This window comes from Cervus canadensis, chromosome X, assembly GCF_019320065.1.
Source record: "Cervus canadensis isolate Bull #8, Minnesota chromosome X, ASM1932006v1, whole genome shotgun sequence".
Classification (NCBI taxonomy): domain Eukaryota; kingdom Metazoa; phylum Chordata; class Mammalia; order Artiodactyla; family Cervidae; genus Cervus; species Cervus canadensis.
In genome coordinates, this window is record NC_057419.1 from 131,542,423 (window position 1) to 131,560,807 (window position 18,385).

Genomic DNA, 18,385 nt, shown 5'->3' on the forward strand with positions numbered 1-18,385 from the left:
GTTCAAGTAGTGAGCAGTGAAAATGTTTCTGTTCCAAATTGTTTTACATGAAACTTGAGAGAGTTACTGATAAAGTGCAAATTTCAATGAACTAATGGATAGCAATAGAAAGCTATGATTAATATTTGCTATTGGCAAACTATGAAAGAAATTGATATCTCTGCTTGTTTAATATCATATTTAAAGCCTATTACTTTTCAAGATACTGTATTAAATGTGATGTTACATTTTGGATAAGTGTGTTAATGCTAAAATTACTATGAAATTTACAGAACCCCAGTGGATTTCATTGTAAGAAAAAGAAATTGAATATGATTGTTTACTTGGGGAAATAAGCAGCTCTTGTTCTTCTCCAAAGAGTAAAAAGGCTTTTATACATTGTTACCTTCAATTTTTTGAAGATTGTTCCCTGTACTAAGTGTTTAGCTGATTTACATAATCTACCACAAAGGATATTGAGAAGTTATGAGAGAAAGACAATTTGAAATTACTTTAGGTAGTTGATAGAGTTCAGAAGAGATGGTGTGCTGGAGATAGATAAGAGTACAACTCAGAGATGTATTATTATTTTCAAATTACCAAGGTATAGAAGTATGCTAAGTTCAGTTCAGTTCAGTCGCTCAGTCGTGTCCGACTCTTTGCGACCCCATGAATTGCAGCACGCCAGGCCTCTCTGTCCATCACCAACTCCCAGAGTCCACCCAAACCCACGTCCATTGAGTCGGTGATGCCATCCAGTCATCTCATCCTCTGTCGTCCCCTTCTCCTCCTGCCCCCAATCCCTCCCAGCATCAGGGTCTTTTCCAATGAGTCAGTTCTTCGCATGAGGTGGCCAAAGTACTGGAGTTTCAGCTTCAGCATCAGTCCTTCCAATGAACACCCAGGACTGATCTCCTTTAGGATGGACTGGTTGGATCTCCTTGCAGTCCAAGGGACTCTCAAGAGTCTCCAACACCACAGTTCAAAAGCATCAATTTTTCGACGCTCAGCTTTCTTCACAGTCCAACTCTCACATCCATACACGACCACTGGAAAAACCATAGTCTTGACTAGACAGACCTTTGTTGGCAAAGTAATGTCTCTGCTTTTAAATATGCTATCTAGGTTGGTCATAACTTTCCTTCCAAGGAGTAAGCGTCTTTTAATTTCACGGCTGCAGTCACCATCTGCAGTGATTTTGGAGCCCCCCAAAATAAAGTCTGACATTGTTTCCACTGTTTCCCCATCTATTTGCCATGAAATGATGGGACTGGGTGCCATGATCTTAGTTTTCTGAATGTTGAGCTTTAAGCCAAACTTTTTCACTCTCCTCTTTCACTTTCATCAAGAGGCTCTTTAGTTCTTCTTCACTTTCCGCCATAAGGGTGGTGTCATCTGCATATCTGAGGTTATTGATATTTCTCCCGGCAATCTTGATTCCAGCTTGTGCTTCCTCCAGCCCAGCATTTCTCATGATGTACTTCTCTGCATATAAGTTAAATAAGCAGGGTGACAATATACAGCCTTGACATACTCCTTTTCCAATTTGGAACCAGTCTGTTGTTCCAAGTCCAGTTCTAACTGTTGCTTCCTGACCTGCATACAGGTTTCTCTAGAGGCAGGTCAGGTGGTCTGGTATTCCCATCACTTTCAGAATTTTCCACAGTTTATTGTGATCCACAAAGTCAAAAGCTTTGGCATATTCAGTAAAGCAGAAATAGATATTTTTCTGGAACTCTCTTGCTTTTTGATGATCCAACAAATGTTGGCAATTTGATCTCTGGTTCTTCTGCCCTTTCTAAAAGTAGTTTAGAAGTAGTTATACACAATTTAAAAAAACATCCTGCTCATTGAACGTGAAATATGAACCAGAGATTGTGGGCCCTCATTTGGGCATGAAGTAAGTTGTTGCCATTTATCTAATGGGATATTATGAAATACTCAATAAATCTTTAAAGTATGATATATATTGTTCCAGTTCCCCAAAATTTTGACCATATGTCTGTGTGTGTGAGTTTTCAAGTCCCAGTTTCCTAAGCAGCAATGGAGAATATAAAATGAGAGTAAGTGTCCAAATAATTGTTCTAAAATTCTTGATTTTTTCTTTTAAAATCATTTTCCAGGTTAGAGTGTTTTTGTCGAGCCTGGAAGCAACACCAGCTTTTTCATTCTGTCTCCCTGCTTGTCTCATGTCTTCTAGCATCTGTATCCATAAAAATGTTTAGAGTTGTTATCCAAAAATAATGAAAACAAATAGACACAAGAAGCTGGGGGGTGGGGTGGGGCGGGAAACAGAGCCTATACAGGAAGAGATGTGAGATTAATTAATCATCACTATTTAGTTGTGGAATTAAATGACTTTCATTTTTCTCTTTCAAAATGGCCTAAAGCACCTGCCGGGGTGCTATGAGGAAATCCACCGCAGCTGTTCTCACAACTGAGTCAAATCAGTTGTTTCGGAGGAATATTTTTCCAGAAGGGACCTTTCATGCTCCCATTTTAAGATTTTGAAAGCACTAATAAAACAGGTTAAACAAGCTCATGTAAACCAATACAAGTAGACAGAATTTCAACTCTTGAGTGCTATCTCTGATATAACAGAATATCTATATACCACAAAAGCAGTCTAGTTCTACAGGTATCATTTCCTGGATAAGAAGATCCATATGCAGTACATAAAATTCTCAGCCTGTCTCCTGAAAAATGATGATTTACTTCTCTTTTTATTTACTAGAATGTTATTACAGTATCCTTGAAACCCCATAATACTTGGCCAATTCCGTAACAAAAGTCATATGATATCATCATACACACATTGATAGGTATTTTTTAAAGAAATAATATAATTCAATCAAACTAGAATTTATTTGGTATATAAGTAAGTGAAGGCAGTCAAACAGTTGGAGTGTAATTAGATACTAACAAATTGTTTTCAGAAAGACTCTTACTTTTATCAAGTTTGTCATATTTTTATAAAACATCTAAAGCAACTGATTTCTGTCCAGCCACTGATCTGCTTTCTTCTTAGGATAATGTTCCTTCATCTAAAAAGGGGAAAAATGAAAAGGGCAAACAGCAAACTATGAAAGATAGTTTCAGCAAATATTATAAAGGCTTAATTTATTTCCTTTATTGTACCAATATAGTTTAATTTTTAAAAAACTCAGTAAGGTCCCCAGTCGATAAAGACACAAAAACCATAAATAGTTCACAAGAGAGAAAACAGAACTAGAAAACACATGCAGAGAAAATGTCCAGCCTCACTAATAATCAAGGAAATGCGAATTAAAGGAAGAAGATCCTTTCATTTATTTATTTCAAATAAACATTTAAAAGAAATACTCAAAGTTGATCAGGGTACAGCTGAAGAAGAGTGTTCCCACATGTTGCTGACAGCAGTGTAAATCATTACAGTCCTCCAAAGCCACAGAAATGTTCAAACCTTTTGGCTCATTAATTCAACTTCTTGGAATCTACCCTAAGGAAATAATAAAAAATATTGAAGATGTTCATGTTATTTTTATATGGCTCTGGTTATAATACTTGTAAATAGAAAGGGAAGAATATAAATACCCAGTAATAGGGGAATGGGTGTGTAAATTATGATACATCCATACTATACTGCCATTAAAAATGATCATTACACAAATCTACAGAAACATGCAAAAAACATCTACAGAGAAGTAAAGAACATGAAAAAAATATATGTGTACATTAGGACTGTAAGGAAATGGGCCAGAGGGACAGCAGTAACTCTTACTGGCTGGTAAGATTATAGGGGAGCTTTCTCCCTCAAGCAATCATGCTACTTTTAAAGCTATTCCCACCCCCCATGACAGTTCAGTACTTAAGTGTTTGCTTAAGAAAAACAAAGAAAGGTGAGAGAAGAATCAGCCAGGAGTTCACATTCACTTCCTAAGTCCAATGTTTTCTGAATCAGTCAGTCTGCATTAAAATAAAAGGTCGTTATTAAAGACAAATTATTGTAATAATTCCAAAGAGTACTATCCCCCTTTGCTAGGTATTCTCCAGGCATGTGGTACTCTCATTCCTCTTGTCTGGTGTGCTAAGAAGGCCTGTTTTCCTTGGGTAATGTTTTTTGTTGTTTTCTCTAGGGTGGAGTGAGCCTTTTTAGTGAAAGCCCAAACTTGTGAACAGTTCCTATGAGTAGGACAGATCTGTTTTCCAATATGAGAGGGCAGCCATATGTTAAAGAACAAACTATGGAAATAAGATAACAGAAGAGATAAAGAGGAAGGGAGGTTATGCTCAGCACATAGATATATACACAGACCCATGGATTCAAAAGCAATAGTTTACTTACACTAGCCTGTAGTAGACTGGAGTGAGTGTGAAGGGTTGGGGAAAGGGACAGGAAAGGAAGAAAAGGGAGCTGAGGGGAGGGGAATGCAAAGTTGGCTTTGAATATACCCACCAGTTTTTGGGACAATCGATCTAAACTTCCCTTCGGTTTCATATGCAGTCATGAGATTTTAGAGTTGGAGGAGCTCTTTGAGATAATCTAATCTCCTATGACCTTCAGATAAACTAGGGGCTCCAAGAGAGGGGAGGGTTGTGTACCTTAGGCCACTCTTCCCAGTATTCTTCTGAAAGACAAAGTGGAACAGTGATGGAGTATGGTCTTTGGAGACAGATTGTATGAATTGAAATTTCAGCTGTACTGCTAGTTACTAGCTGTGTGACCTTGGGCAAGTCACCTAACTGCTCTGTTCCTTGGTTTTCTTTATAGAATGGCTATAAAAATAGTACCTACTTCATAGGGTGCTGTAAGAATGAAAAGATTTAATATGTGCAAAGCATTTAGGACAGTGACTGGTAGGCGTGATACCTGCTGTGAGGTAGTTACTGCTGTGGCTGCTGCTGCTTTCGTTGTGGTTGTGATAATCCTACCATTGCAAGGCCAGTAATTTCCCTACACCAAGTTGTCTCTCCCTAGCCTTATGGTGACTAAAGAAATAAACATAGAACCTCCTTGGGTCTCCTCTGAAGTCACCTTGGAGTTTATCTTGTTAGCAAGTAGAAAGTGAAAAACACAAGGGTAAACCACAGGTGGTGACATTTGAATTTATACCATGTGATCTATCAAAATGAATCTTCTGCAGCAGGAAAGATAATTGACTTCTTTTTTTTTAGTCTGTTACATAGGAGCATGTGTTTTACCTACACAGTTGCTTTTTTAAGTTTATTATTCATCAAACTAATCAAGAAATTAAAAATTATTTTGCTGTGAATTGCATTATATATACATTTGGTTTTTCTATGAGTTGACAATATCATCATCATGTCTAAATGACATTGGCTTGTCAGTGGCCCTCCAGGATGCCATGTTGAGCACTGAATGAAAAAGTCAATAAAGCAAATATGAGCATTTTCTTTACCATGGCATATTTAGAACAGCATCTTTTCAGATGTATTGTGTTTTCAAACTTTGTTACATTTAAAATATTAATTTTTTTCTTAATGTTTTATCACTTTTTATTTTCAAAAGGTAAACCAGTTGTGAGTAATGTCAAGCTCTGTCTCTCAAGACCTGGGTAAATCTCTATTATATACTTTCACAGCTCTAGGCACACAGTTATAGATGCCTCCATATCATGTGTCTAGAGAATTGGAATGTATTTTCTGCCACCTGGGTCCATTGATGTAAATTTTAAGATAAGAAATTGTGGTTGAGGGTCAGGGAGCAGGGAAGGATTATTTTCTCTTGTTGTTTTTTTTTTTTTTTTACCAATTTGTGGTGTAAGATTGTTTCCAGGGGATACTCAATGATTACAGCTGTGAGTAGCTGTGATGAGAACATTAAGAATGGTTCAAAATGGATATAGGCATCTCACTCTCTCTCCTCATCTCATTTTCATGTTGCAAAAACATAAACTGAGGGAAAGAAGAATGTCTAAATTTCTATACGTAAAAATAGAGGAGATTTTAACATGATAAATCATAGTAACCAGAACACAATGTTAGGCATTAGAAGTGAAATGGTTTTCATTTTTAAATTTAAATTGACAGATTTGAGTGGTGTAAGTTTATAACCAACTGAGACTTAACAGGGAGCATTATTTTGACCATATCTCTGCTATGTTAATCCCAGGCAGAGTGAACCAAAGACTTCACTGAAAGAGCAAGTAAGAGTTGGGAAGTGTGTTTAGAAAGTAGATCAGTACCTATTTATCTCCATATTATGACATTTTATTAAACATTTTATTATTATTTTTAATTATAAGATTCTTATATTTTTCCAATCAATTACCTTATGTGGAAAATAGCTCTCCACCCCTGCTCAGTAAACTTTCAGTCTTTAATGAACAAAGAACTGTATGTGTTGGTTAAAATAAAGTGAAATAAATGTTACTGATGTCTCCTTTTCTGGGTGAATGTCCAATCTTCAGCTGCAATGATGCATCTCAGAAGTCTGTTGTTGGTACATTTGTCACCGTGCACTGTTTGCAGCTAAATCAAGGGGCTTCCCTGGTGGCTCAGACCACCAGGAATCTGCCTGTAAAGCAGGAGACCCAGGATTTGATCAGGAAGATCCCCTGGAGAAGGGAATGGCAACCCACTTCAGTATTCTTGCCTAGAGAATTCCATGGGCAGAGGAACCTGGCAGACTACAATCCATGGAGCAGCAAAGAGTCAGACATGACTGAGCAACTAATATTTTCACTTTCACTTTCAAGACCTAAAATCCAGAAAACTGTGTACCTTCTGAAGAACATGCTATGGGAACCTGAAAAGAAAGAGATTAAAATTGGCCTTAGATGCTCATTGGAATTTCAGTGGTTGTAATGATGGTGGTAGTGGTGAACAAATAAGCAGTCCTTTCCCCATACCTCCATCTTTGATGCTTAGATAGTACTTTGTTTTGTTTTTAGTGAGTTATTCCATTCTACTTTGTAGTAGAGTTGTTTGTTATCACTTATATTACACCTGTGAGTTCCTTGGGTGTAGAGACTATGGTCTCTTCATTTCTACATTTTCTCTAGCCCCGTCTGTAAGTCTCGACATTGGTTTATTCAATTCATTTGGCGGATATCGATCAAATGTGTATTATATGCAAGGCACTGTGCTCATTTTAGAAATATAGAAATGAATAGAACAGATAAAAATATCCACTTTCATGGAGGTTACATTTTCGATGGGAGAGACTGGTGGCAGACAATAAACAAATAAAATCTACGGTATACCATTTAGTGACAAGTTCTATGAACGACAGGAAGGAGGATGAGAAATGACATTTTTTTAGTGGTTTACAGTGAGAGGTTGCAAAGGCCCTGAGGTGGAATTGTGCCTGGTATTTTCAGAAACAGCAAGGAGGCTAATATTGGGTTTGCCAAAAACTTCATTCAGGTTTTTCCATAACACTTTATGAAAACCCAAACAAGCTTTTTGGCCAACCCAATACATCTGGAGTGGGTGACATAGAAAGAAATATCAGAGGATGAGTTTGGAGAGGTTAGGGTGGGGAGAGGTGGACATTGTAGGAGTCCACCTAGCTCATTGTAAGAATTTCAGCTTTTATTTTAAAGGACATGACTGAGTGACTGAACTGAACTGAAGGTGCCAATAATGCTTTTGAGCCAAAACCAGATGATATGACTTAGATTTAAAAGCTTCATTCTGGCTGGAGTGTGAGGAATGTGCTATAACGGAGCAATGGTGTAAACCAGGGGATCAATTAGGAGGCTTTGGCAATAATTCTGGTGTGGTAGTGGGGAAGTAGAGGATGCCTTTGGATTCTGGATATATTTCAAAGGTAGTACCAGCAGGATGAACTGATGGATTGTATGTGGGATGTGAAAGATGGGAATCAAGCATGACTTCAGAGTCTGTGGCTTGAGCAAACAGAATAATGAAGCTGCCTTTTACCAAGAAAGAGAAGACTATGAAAGAAAAGTGTAGGGAAGGGGTGGGAATCAGGAGCTCAGTTTTGAACACAATACATTTGAGATACCTTTTAGATATCTAAGTAGACACATTGAGAAAGCTGTTGGATAAAGTCTGTGGCACAGGGGAGGGACCTAGGCTGGAGCTGTGAATTGAGGATTTTAGATTCAGTATGTAAGATAGCACGAACTTAGATTGTTGCTGAATTACCAGTATATATTCACTTATCTGCTTTCTCTCCAAGGATGCTCAGCTCTGATGTCAATTCAAGCAAAGAAGGTGCCTCCATAGACCACTTATGGAATTTGTAGGTTCAGGAGTTAAATAGTTTTTACTGTGTATGTGCCTAGAGTGCTAAGTGGTATGGGGTATAAAGATGCATAAGACTCAGAGTCTGCCTTCAAGGACCTTAATATGTGGTTAGGGAAATAAGGCCCCAACTAGTGAAACTGTTCATGCTACAAAACATTGTGTACCTTTGAATGCTCATCAGTCAATCTATCGGCTTTACAGAGTGATTTCAATGTTCTTTTTGCTATACATGTGATAGAAATTCCCAAAAGTGAGATACTGTAGGTGACAAAGGAGCCACCATCCAGATGTCAGTCGATTTCTTTGAAAATGCATATGGTGAAGAGCTGAAGAAAAATCAGGGAGTCATTTTCACTGCAAAATAAAATCATGGCTTTGTTTGGTTTCAAGCGAAGTTGCTTTAACATTGTATGAAAGGACCAAGTTGCAAAGTTGCAAGAGTGCAGGAAAATGATGATAAAAGAACATACAGAATGAAAATAAGCACATGTTTACAGGACTTAAAACTTCTCAGAAGACTTTGACATCTCAGATGGCGTTTGAGCTTCTCAAACTGCTCTGTGCTCAGTAAGGGGGATAATGCCTCTTCTGGTCTTAAGAGCCTTATGACTCCTAGCTCAGCGTTCTGTGGGGAAGGGGATTTCTTTCAATGATTTATCATGAAGTTTTAAATTTCTATTTCTAAAGCCGATTTAGATCCTGCTGTTTCTACACCAGTATACTCACTAGAAGTGCTGTTTATATCCTCTTGGTACTATGAAGAACAAAAATTTACCACCACCTAACTCATTAAAAATGCTCTGCAAGCCCGAGGCGCAGAAGCCACAATATGAACACAAAGAGCTCAGTCCCCCTTAAGGACACTTTATTTCATGAGCCTCTCTAACTCAGATTCATTCTCTTCCTCGGAGCCCCTTTCTTAAATGCAATATTAAACCAGAGGCAAGAACGTGTTTTTTTCTGAATGTAGTTCTCTTACCAGTTTTCATGTCAAATGTAGGATGTGCTGGGTTAATATTTGTACTTCTGGCCACTTTCAAATCTTATATATACTTTTTAATCTGACCACAGACTTTAGCATTAAAAACATGCACACACCACAGAACAACACAGTCCTTTATTTGCTTTCCATTACAAATATTTTTGAAGGCTGTCTCTTTTTAACCTTAAGTATTTTCTGATACTGCTACCTCCAGCTTAATCCTAAATGCTTGATGAAGTATGCATGGAACACAGTGTTATTATTGCCCCAGGCTAGTTTCATGTCATGCAGTTTGTCTTTGGCTCCCCTCCTTTGATAGTATTATCAGGAGCAATTGTGAATCTGCCAGATGCATTTTCTTGCAAAAGGACAAATCTAAGCAAGCTTGTGTTTTTCCATCCCTCTTTCAGGACTGCTTACACTGAAGGAGTTCCTCTTCCTTTTTTCATGAAACGGAGCTTGCTTCATCAGAGATGGAGCAAACAGACTGCAAACCCTACCAGCCTCTGTCAAAAGTCAAGCATGAAATGGACCTAGCTTATACCAGTTCTTCCGATGAGAGTGAAGATGGAAGAAAACCAAGACAGTCATACAACTCCAGAGAAACTCTGCATGAATATAACCAAGAGCTGAGGATGAATTACAATAGCCAGAGTAGGACAAGAAAAGAAGTCGAGAAATCTACCCAAGGTATGTTTTTATTGGATTTTTATAGCGAATATGATTTCTCACTAGGGAATGGTTGTATGCATAAACTTATGTTTCGGAAACAAATTTGCTGATGTTAATGGGTTAATAATTCGTACTTCTTACATATGCTTAGTGAATCTGTTTCATGTGCCAATCCTAACTGTGGTTGTAGGTTACATGTGCTTTTTACGGATTATGCATGAGTTTGCATGCAACAATCCTCTTATCAGAACATTCAAAATTTGCCTAATCCTACAAATAGCCATTTACAGACTGAAAAATAAATAATTTATAGTAAGATGAAAAGTAAACAGCTAAGTGCTTTTCAAGCCATTGCCTATATGGGACGAAAGTCTCAAATAAATCTTCGGCATCTAAAAGAGCTGTAAAAAGGTTAGTGGAGACTACCAAGCAAAGGTCCAGAAAGTCTGTCGACAGAACGCTGAGACCTTGTGCAGCACAGTCCAAAGGGAAGGTAAGAAATGGTTGGAATCCCCTCTACCACAGCCGTGATGTGGGACATATCCTTTGGACAACCTTAGTTTCTCAATTGTGGATTGGCAAGATAGTTTCTAATAAGTAGAAAACAGGTAGATAGAACTATGATTTCCCTATTTCTTTTCAGATGATAGAGAAGTGGTATTAGACCCCATTTTCACTTCATAGGAAAAAAAAGAGATGCTGATGTTGGCACTGATTACTTTTTTTAAAAAAACAATAAGTCTGTGTGGAGATTTTTTTTTAAAATGATTTGATTATCTAGATCAATGGTTCTCAAAGCATGGACCCTGGTCCACCAGCAGCAGAATCACCTACTGACTTGTTAGAAATGCAAATTCTCAGGGACCACCACAGACCATGAAAGATTATTACAAATGAAAATTGTTTTATTGGAATCTTACATTAGAAAAATTTTAAATTGAGCCAAAATTTAAGATATTCATACCAACATTTAGATATACACTAAATATTTATATTAACTATGTTACTAATGTTTTCAGTTCAGTTCAGTTCAGTCACTCAGTTGTGTTCCACTCTTTGTGACCCCGTGGACTGTAGCACGCCAGGCCTCCCTGTCCATGACCAACTCCGGGAGTTTACTCAAACTCATGTCCATTGAGTTGGTGATGCCATCCAACCATCTCATCCTCTGTCATCCCCTTCTCCTCCTGCCCTCAATCTTTCCCAGCATCAGGGTCTTTTCAAATGGGTCAGCTCTTCACATCAGGTGGCCAAAGTATTGGAGTTTCAGCTTCAACATCAGTCCTTCCAATGAACACCCAGGACTGATCTCCTTCAGGATGGACTGGTTGAATCTCCTCACAGTCCAAGGGACACTCTATGGACGGAGGTTTGTGACATTGTACAGGAGACAGGGAGCGAGACCATCCCCAGGAAAAAGAAATGCAAGAAAGCACTAATGTTTTAGCTCTTAACATACTTGGTAAAAGTTTTATGTCTGTCTTTTCAAGAACTTCATTTTAGTCTTCCCTGTTTAGTCTGCTGAAGACTGCAACTTTGTTATGAGTAATTTTTTTCTTCTGCATAACTGAAAATTAGGAAATATTTTCATATGGGAAATTTTTTGGCTCTACTATGCTTTAAGCAATGTGTAATTACCATTAATATTTCTCTATAAGATTGTCTTTACAAAATATGAACTTATAATTGTGAGTTGTGGCTTATAGAATCAGTGTATAGAGTGCTTGACCTAATAAAGTTGTGAATTTTAATAAGAATGCACTTCTAGTGACTGTTTGTTCTAAAAATATAAGCGATTTTATATCGAGTCAGTATAAAGACCTAGCCAGATTTTGTCTGTGTGCATTGTTCTTAAAATAAATTTTGAGATGAGAGAAGGTTTGTCTTCTAAAATGTCATCCTAATTTCTCTTTAATAGCCTATTATTATTCAATAAGCTTTTATTGAGCACTTGCTATGTGTCAGGCTTCAAGTCAGATGCTTGGGATGTAGATGACCATGATAGTTTCCGCTTGTAGGAAACCCATAATGTTGTGGAGAAAATAGACATCTGACAAATCATTACACTTAAATGTAGCAGGTACATTTACAGATAAATAAAGCACTATGGAAGTACATGGGTGAAGCAGGGTCCATAGAAAAGTGATATTTGATCAATTTTTTCACATTTGAATAAGAGTTTACCAGGAAAAGGGCGAGGGTTTCCCAGGTGGTATGATGGTAAGAATTAGCCTGCTAATACAGGAGATGCAGGTTCGATCCCTGGGTGGGGAAGATCCCCTGGAGGAAGAAATGGCAACCTACTCCAGTATTCTTGCCTGGGAAATCCAATGGACAGAAGAACCTGGTGAGTTACCGTCCATGGGGTCACAAAGAGTTGGACATGACTGATTGTACACACGTGTGTGCACACACACACACACTCAGGAAAAGGACATTCCAAGGAGGCAGGTTCTTTTCCAGTGGATCTTCCCCACCCAGGAATTGAACCCAGGTATCCTGCATTGCAGGCAGATTCTTTACCAACTGAGCTCTCAGGGAAGCCCAGAGGGTAGGTTAGCAGGTGCAAAAGCATAAAATCATGAAAAGACTTAGCATGATGAAAATTTCAATATGAAAATTGGTGCATTGGCATCAGATCACAGAATGTCTTCCACGCCCAAGTTAGGAGTTCCTTTTTTTCCTTTACACATTTTTAAAAAAGCTTTTAAGTAATAGAGAATTTCCTGATGACTTACAATTTTTTGGATGAGAAGTGTAGAAGAGTATTGTAGATGTGTAAGCAGCAGTGTAGAAGATTGATTGCAATTGGGGGAAATTGGATGCAGGGAGACAATCTATGAAGCCACTGAATTAGCCCAGGCTAAGGATGGTGATGAATGTCTAAACTCTGGCTGTATCAGTAGAGGTGAAGAAACATATTCAAGAGGTATTAGTGTGGTAGAATTGATAAGCCTTAGTAATTGATTACTTGTCGAGTTTGAAAGAGATAACAGAGTCAAAGATGATTCTGAATTTCAAGTCAGAAAACTGGGAGGATGGTGATCCATTTACCAAGAGAAGAAAAATAGGAGGAGTGGGTTTGAAAGGGAATGAGTTTCTTTCTGAACATGTTAGGTTGAAGTTGCTTGGGTGACATCCAGGTGGATTTTCCTGCCAAGCAGTTGTTAATGTGTGTCTAGACTTCAGGAAAGATCTGGACTGTTGAAATAAATAGACTTGAGTTCACTGGTGTCTTATATAGTAGGAGATGCCTGGAGATGAATGAGATTACCCAGGGACAATGTGTAGAGTGAGACCTGAAAAAAATTAAGGACTAAAACCCGAATCTATCATCCATGAACTGAAATAAACATGTTTTTGACCTATTTTAACTACCACCATCATTTGTTATATTGACTTCTGTCAAGTATAAAGATCCAGGAAGTGAGAGTTTGGAAAGTTAGGGTCTTCTTATCACTGACTTCATGATCTTTAGAGACACCTAGGAGGGAACATATGTGTCCCTTTAGGGGAGAAATGAATTAACCTACATCAGGCAAAATTGTGGGCCCCCGATCATCCTTTTTTTTGTGAAGTCTGGAATCCTCTGTGTTATTTTGGTCCATGTATACCTTTATGTATAAGAAAATGTTCTTGATTTTTGCAAACATGTGGTAGCATCTTGCATCAAACTAGCTAGAGGGGACCTGACTCATTTTTTTTTATTAATCAAGGCATTTATTTTTTTTTCCATTTATTTTTATTAGTTGGAGGCTAATTACTTTACAATATTGTAGTGGTTTTTGTCATACATTGACATGAATCAGCCATGGATTTACATGTATTCCCCATCCCGATCCCCCCTCCCACCTCCCTCTCTACTCGATCCCTCTGGGTCTTCCCAGTGCACCAGGCCCGAGCACTTGTCTCATGCATCCAAAATTCTCAGAAAATCATTGCGTTTTAAAATAGGAAAGAAGAAAGTTAACATAAGTTTGACTGGGCACCTGCTATAGCATCAGACACTGTGCTAGATGCCTTTTAAGCTCACTAACTGTGCGGCCTTAAGCAAGTTACTTCAGCTCTCTGAGCCTATAAAGTTGACTGCAGAGTTGACTTCATCGTCATCAATACCATAATCACAATAGAAAAAATAAAAGTAGCAATAATAATAAAAGAAAACTTGAATAGTACCTGCTGTGTTCCAGGGCTCTACTAGATACTTAAATTTACTCTTCACGAATGCCTTATGAGATGAGATGTTATCTCCAGTTTACCAATGAGGTAACTGAGGCTCAGAGAGAAATAACTTGCTGGTTTTTACAGCCAAGAAGTAGTAAGAGTTGGCATTGGAAATCAAGTCTATGACTCCAAAGTTTCCATTGTTCACTGTGCTACACTGCCTCCCATTTGTACATCATGAAGTTGTTGTGAGGATTAATTGTGATCATAAGTGTGAAAGTGTTTAGGAACTCAGTAATGGTTAGTTTCCTTTCATTTGCTTCCCTAAAAGCCTTTTCAGCTTCTTTTGTGTTCAGTGACCAAGGTTTTACAAGGAGGTTTAAAAAGCCTTTGTGTTCTGATTTTCTTTAGTAAGGGGCAAATGATATGCTATATCATATTCAATATTTATAATGAAATATTTCTGAGTCTTGTTTGTTTTTTCTACTTTTTAGGGAACTTACTGTGTCATTCAATTCAGGACTTGCTTGGGGAAATATTAATAAGAGGAAATACTTGATCCTATTTTAAATCTTCATATTCTTATCTTTATTTGCCAAAAAAGCAGAACCCATCCCCACTCCCACTATGTACACAGAGCACTGGATTTTAAAACCAATTTTCTTATTTTCCAAAAGCTTTCTAATTAAGAGATGGACACTAATCTAATATTACACACAATTCTTTGCTAATCGGATGAATGAGCCTTAGGCAAGCTTATTTTATATGATTTTTGGCAGGTCTAATAGCTGGGGTACATTTCCTAGAGGCACACAGGTTAGCAGTTGTGTGAGGCTAGCAAGCAGCCTCACTTCCAAGTGAGGCATCAGTTAACTAAGAAATGATTATAAAATGAATGAAAATGTGTGGATATATAAATCAAAGATAATAATTTTGGTTATGAGAATTGCCCTATGATTTTTATAATAAGATTGGTTTTGAATATAGCTGCTTTACTGAAAAGTGATTATGCGTGAAAGTCACCCATGCATGACAATGGCATGAGGAAGGCCTGTTACAGATCTCACGGGATCGAGGCCTGAGAGCTGCACCTGACACAGGCATTCCATTTCTTCCTTCTTAACCTCTCCTTTGTGGCTCCTCTTTCTCCTAACACCGTTTGTTGTTTGTTTGTTTTCTGCTTTCTGTATTGAAACCTAAACCTAAATCTCACATTATCGCCATCTGGTGGAAAGAAAGTAAAATTGCCAATCTGAGTTTACCAAGATTACATGGAAGCAAAGCTAATCTGTCATCCATCCATCCACCTATCCTCCCATCTATCCATCCATCCATCCATCCATCCATCCATCCATCCATCCATCCTTCCATCCATTTTTTCATTTACTCATTTATGCATTAAACATTCATTTAGTGTCAAGTGTTCCAGGTACTTTGCTAGGTGAATGAAGTTCATCTTGAAATAAATGGGCACACATGAGTATTATTTTCCTCCCCATTGCCCCTGACTAATAAACCACTTCATCCCACAGCAGAATCTGCTCAAACAATATTGCCACTTGTGGATTCAAGGTGTAGACAGAAGCCCAGGTTTGAAAAGCACATCTTGACTCTAATTTCAAGCACTTATCAGTAGTATAAACTATTGTTGGCTTATATCTAAACAGTTTGGATAACAGTTCCCACAAAAATCTTGAAAGAATTCAGTCTCCAAATCTGTATTTATATGGGAAATATCACCGATGGCAGGTGTAATATAATGTAGCAAGGCCTGTAAAATGAAAATTTCAACCACATTTGATCACCTGTGATGAATTTTCTGCTGTAAGCATGTTATGCTTCTAGTTGTCACAAGTTTCTAGCATAAAAATCTATAATGACTGCCCCAAATTTTAAACTATAAGAGAAAACTAAGTTATTTAGCAACAACTCCAACTGGTTCATGTCTTTCAGCTAGGATCATTTGTTTATGAAAAGTTAATTGATAATTGGTTATTTATGTAGCATCTGAAACAGTTATGGAATATCCATGCCATTTATGCACTGTGCCCTCTACCTGTAGCACCGCGAACATCCCTAATCAAATCGTGGAACGCTTTCCTGCTGAGCCCAACTGTGGCCTCACATCCTTATCTACACAGTATTCTGTGCAAACATTGTCAATCAATTAGAGTTGGCAAGAGAGATGAAACCTATTTCCTCCCTGTGGTCTGCTTATCTGTGCCAAGTTCTGCCAAGTTAAACTCTAAGGATACAGATGAACGAGAAGCAATCTTTCCCCTCCAAGAATTCAGAGGACATTTAGGAAGGCAGATATAAACCAGCTACAGTACTGCTATATGATTAATGTTACAAAAGTGGTATATGTAAAGTACTATGAGAGTCTAGAACCATGTACTCTGCTTGTGGAATGATAATGATGATTATACGTGAAACATCTAACATTTATTAAGCACCAGGCACTGAGTAAGGTACTTTTGATGGATTGTGTTATTTAATCTTCCTAATATGCTATGAGGTTGGGATCATTATTATCCCTATTTTACAGATGTGTAAAGTGAGAATCAGAGATGCTAAATAACTTGCCCAGTATTACAGAGATAGTAAGTAATAGGACTGGGATATTGGAACCCAGGAAGTCTGACATTAGGTCCCACTGCCATCACTGTATGCAGACATAGCTCCAAATTTAGATCTCAAGTTCAAGGAAATGGTGTCTGTGTGTGTGTGTGTAATCACCTAGAGATAGGTGGTTCCAGAAGTAGCAAGAGTAGAAAAGATCATCCAGTGAGAAGATGTACAGTCAGAAATAAAGAATGCCAAATACAATACCCCAAGAGACCTATGAATTTAAAATAATGGGTAGAAGATAAAGGCTGGTCTTGAGATGTCAGAGGAGAATCAAAGGGAAGGGGAGAGGCTTTCCAGTGGGAAGAGGTGACTAAACAGTCAAAGACTTCAGAATCAACAAGTAGAATGAAAATCGAGAAAAAGCAAAAAAAAAAAAAAAAAGCCGTTAGAAAGTCATTGCTGGCTTTGGACCAGAGATTCTCTACCTCAGTTGGACATTAAAATTACCTGGGGTTTTACAAATCCCAGTGCCAACACTGCTCCTCAGACCAATTAAATCCAAATTTTTAGTCGTGGGACCCAGGCATTAAAAAAAAATCCCTGAGAAGATTCCATTGTGCAATGTGCATTCAAGATGATAAACAGTTCTAATAATCTTAGAGAATGACACCAAATCACAAGGACTTGAAGAGTGAGTACAAATGAGTGTAGTGACTGGAATAAGGCTCCATTGGAGAATATTTCAGAATCTCAGGTAGAAGGAAAGGCTTTGAAAGAGTTCAGTGCTTCCTCTCAGACAGGAGGTAAATTCCAAAATGGAGTGGCAAGCATTGAATTTCATGTCTTGGATAAAGGAGAGAGAAGGCTGTCTGCTGAAAGTGGGCATCAAGTCAAGAGCTTTATATGAGTAACAAGGGAGGTTTTCAACCTGGCCAAGATGAAATGTACATACATATCTTCAGCTCAGGTGAGGCAGGACTGAAGATGGAGATGTGGAAATATTAACAACAATTAATATTATTGACCATTATATGCCAAGTGGGCTTCCCTGGTGGTTCAGATAGTAAAGAATCCACCTGCCAATGTAGGAGACCCAGGTTCGATCCCTGGGTATGGAAGATCCCCTGGAGAAGGGAATGGCAACCAGCTCTAGTATTCTTGCCTGGGAAATCTCATGGACAGAGGAGCTTGGCGGGCTGCTCAAGAGGCCGCACAATGGGGTTGCCAGAGTTGGACATGACTGAGCAACTAAACAACAACATGTCAAGTAATCTGCTGAGTGGGTTCACATATTGCTTTTCTTTAGTCCCTCTCATAACCCTGTGATGTGGAGATAAGCATCATGACCCCTATTTAATAGAAGTACATAGCTTGAGTAAATAGCAGAGCTAAAATATAAATTCATGACTGATTAAAGCCTATGTTCTTCCATCTACACTATTAGATGCAGCTCTAGTACATGATATCCACACTGTACTCCATGCTTTAAATATTTGTTCTCATTTGCAATAATGATTTCCAAGTAGTATTGAGTGCCAAACTGAGGTTGGAAATTCTTTATTTGGGGGGATTCCACTCTGTAATATATCTGAGGGAGATAGGATATTTTCTTTATATGTTATAATTTCTTCTTCTAATGAAAAGGGAACTCCAGATGCTCCTCCATATTGTTAGCAGTGATCTCTGTAAACACAAATCAGATCATACCATTCTTCTGAAAATCCGTCAAATCTCCCAATGCCCAGAGTAATGGTTCTTCACAGTAGAGGACAGAGGGGCAGAGGACTACTAAATGCTTTG

The 18,385-nt window shown here is 38.1% G+C and overlaps 1 protein-coding gene across 3 annotated transcripts in view; it reads left to right on the forward strand.

Annotated features, from left to right (window-relative positions):
* TENM1 (teneurin transmembrane protein 1) overlaps positions 1-18,385 on the forward strand; it is an 891,941-nt gene that overhangs the window by 247,709 nt on the left and 625,847 nt on the right. For all 3 annotated transcript variants that reach the window (XM_043459374.1, XM_043459376.1, XM_043459375.1), the window contains one exon: positions 9,589-9,868. In XM_043459374.1, coding sequence (XP_043315309.1) covers positions 9,652-9,868 — 217 coding nt within the window. In that variant the 5' untranslated portion in view covers positions 9,589-9,651. The remainder of the gene's footprint in view (positions 1-9,588; positions 9,869-18,385) is intronic.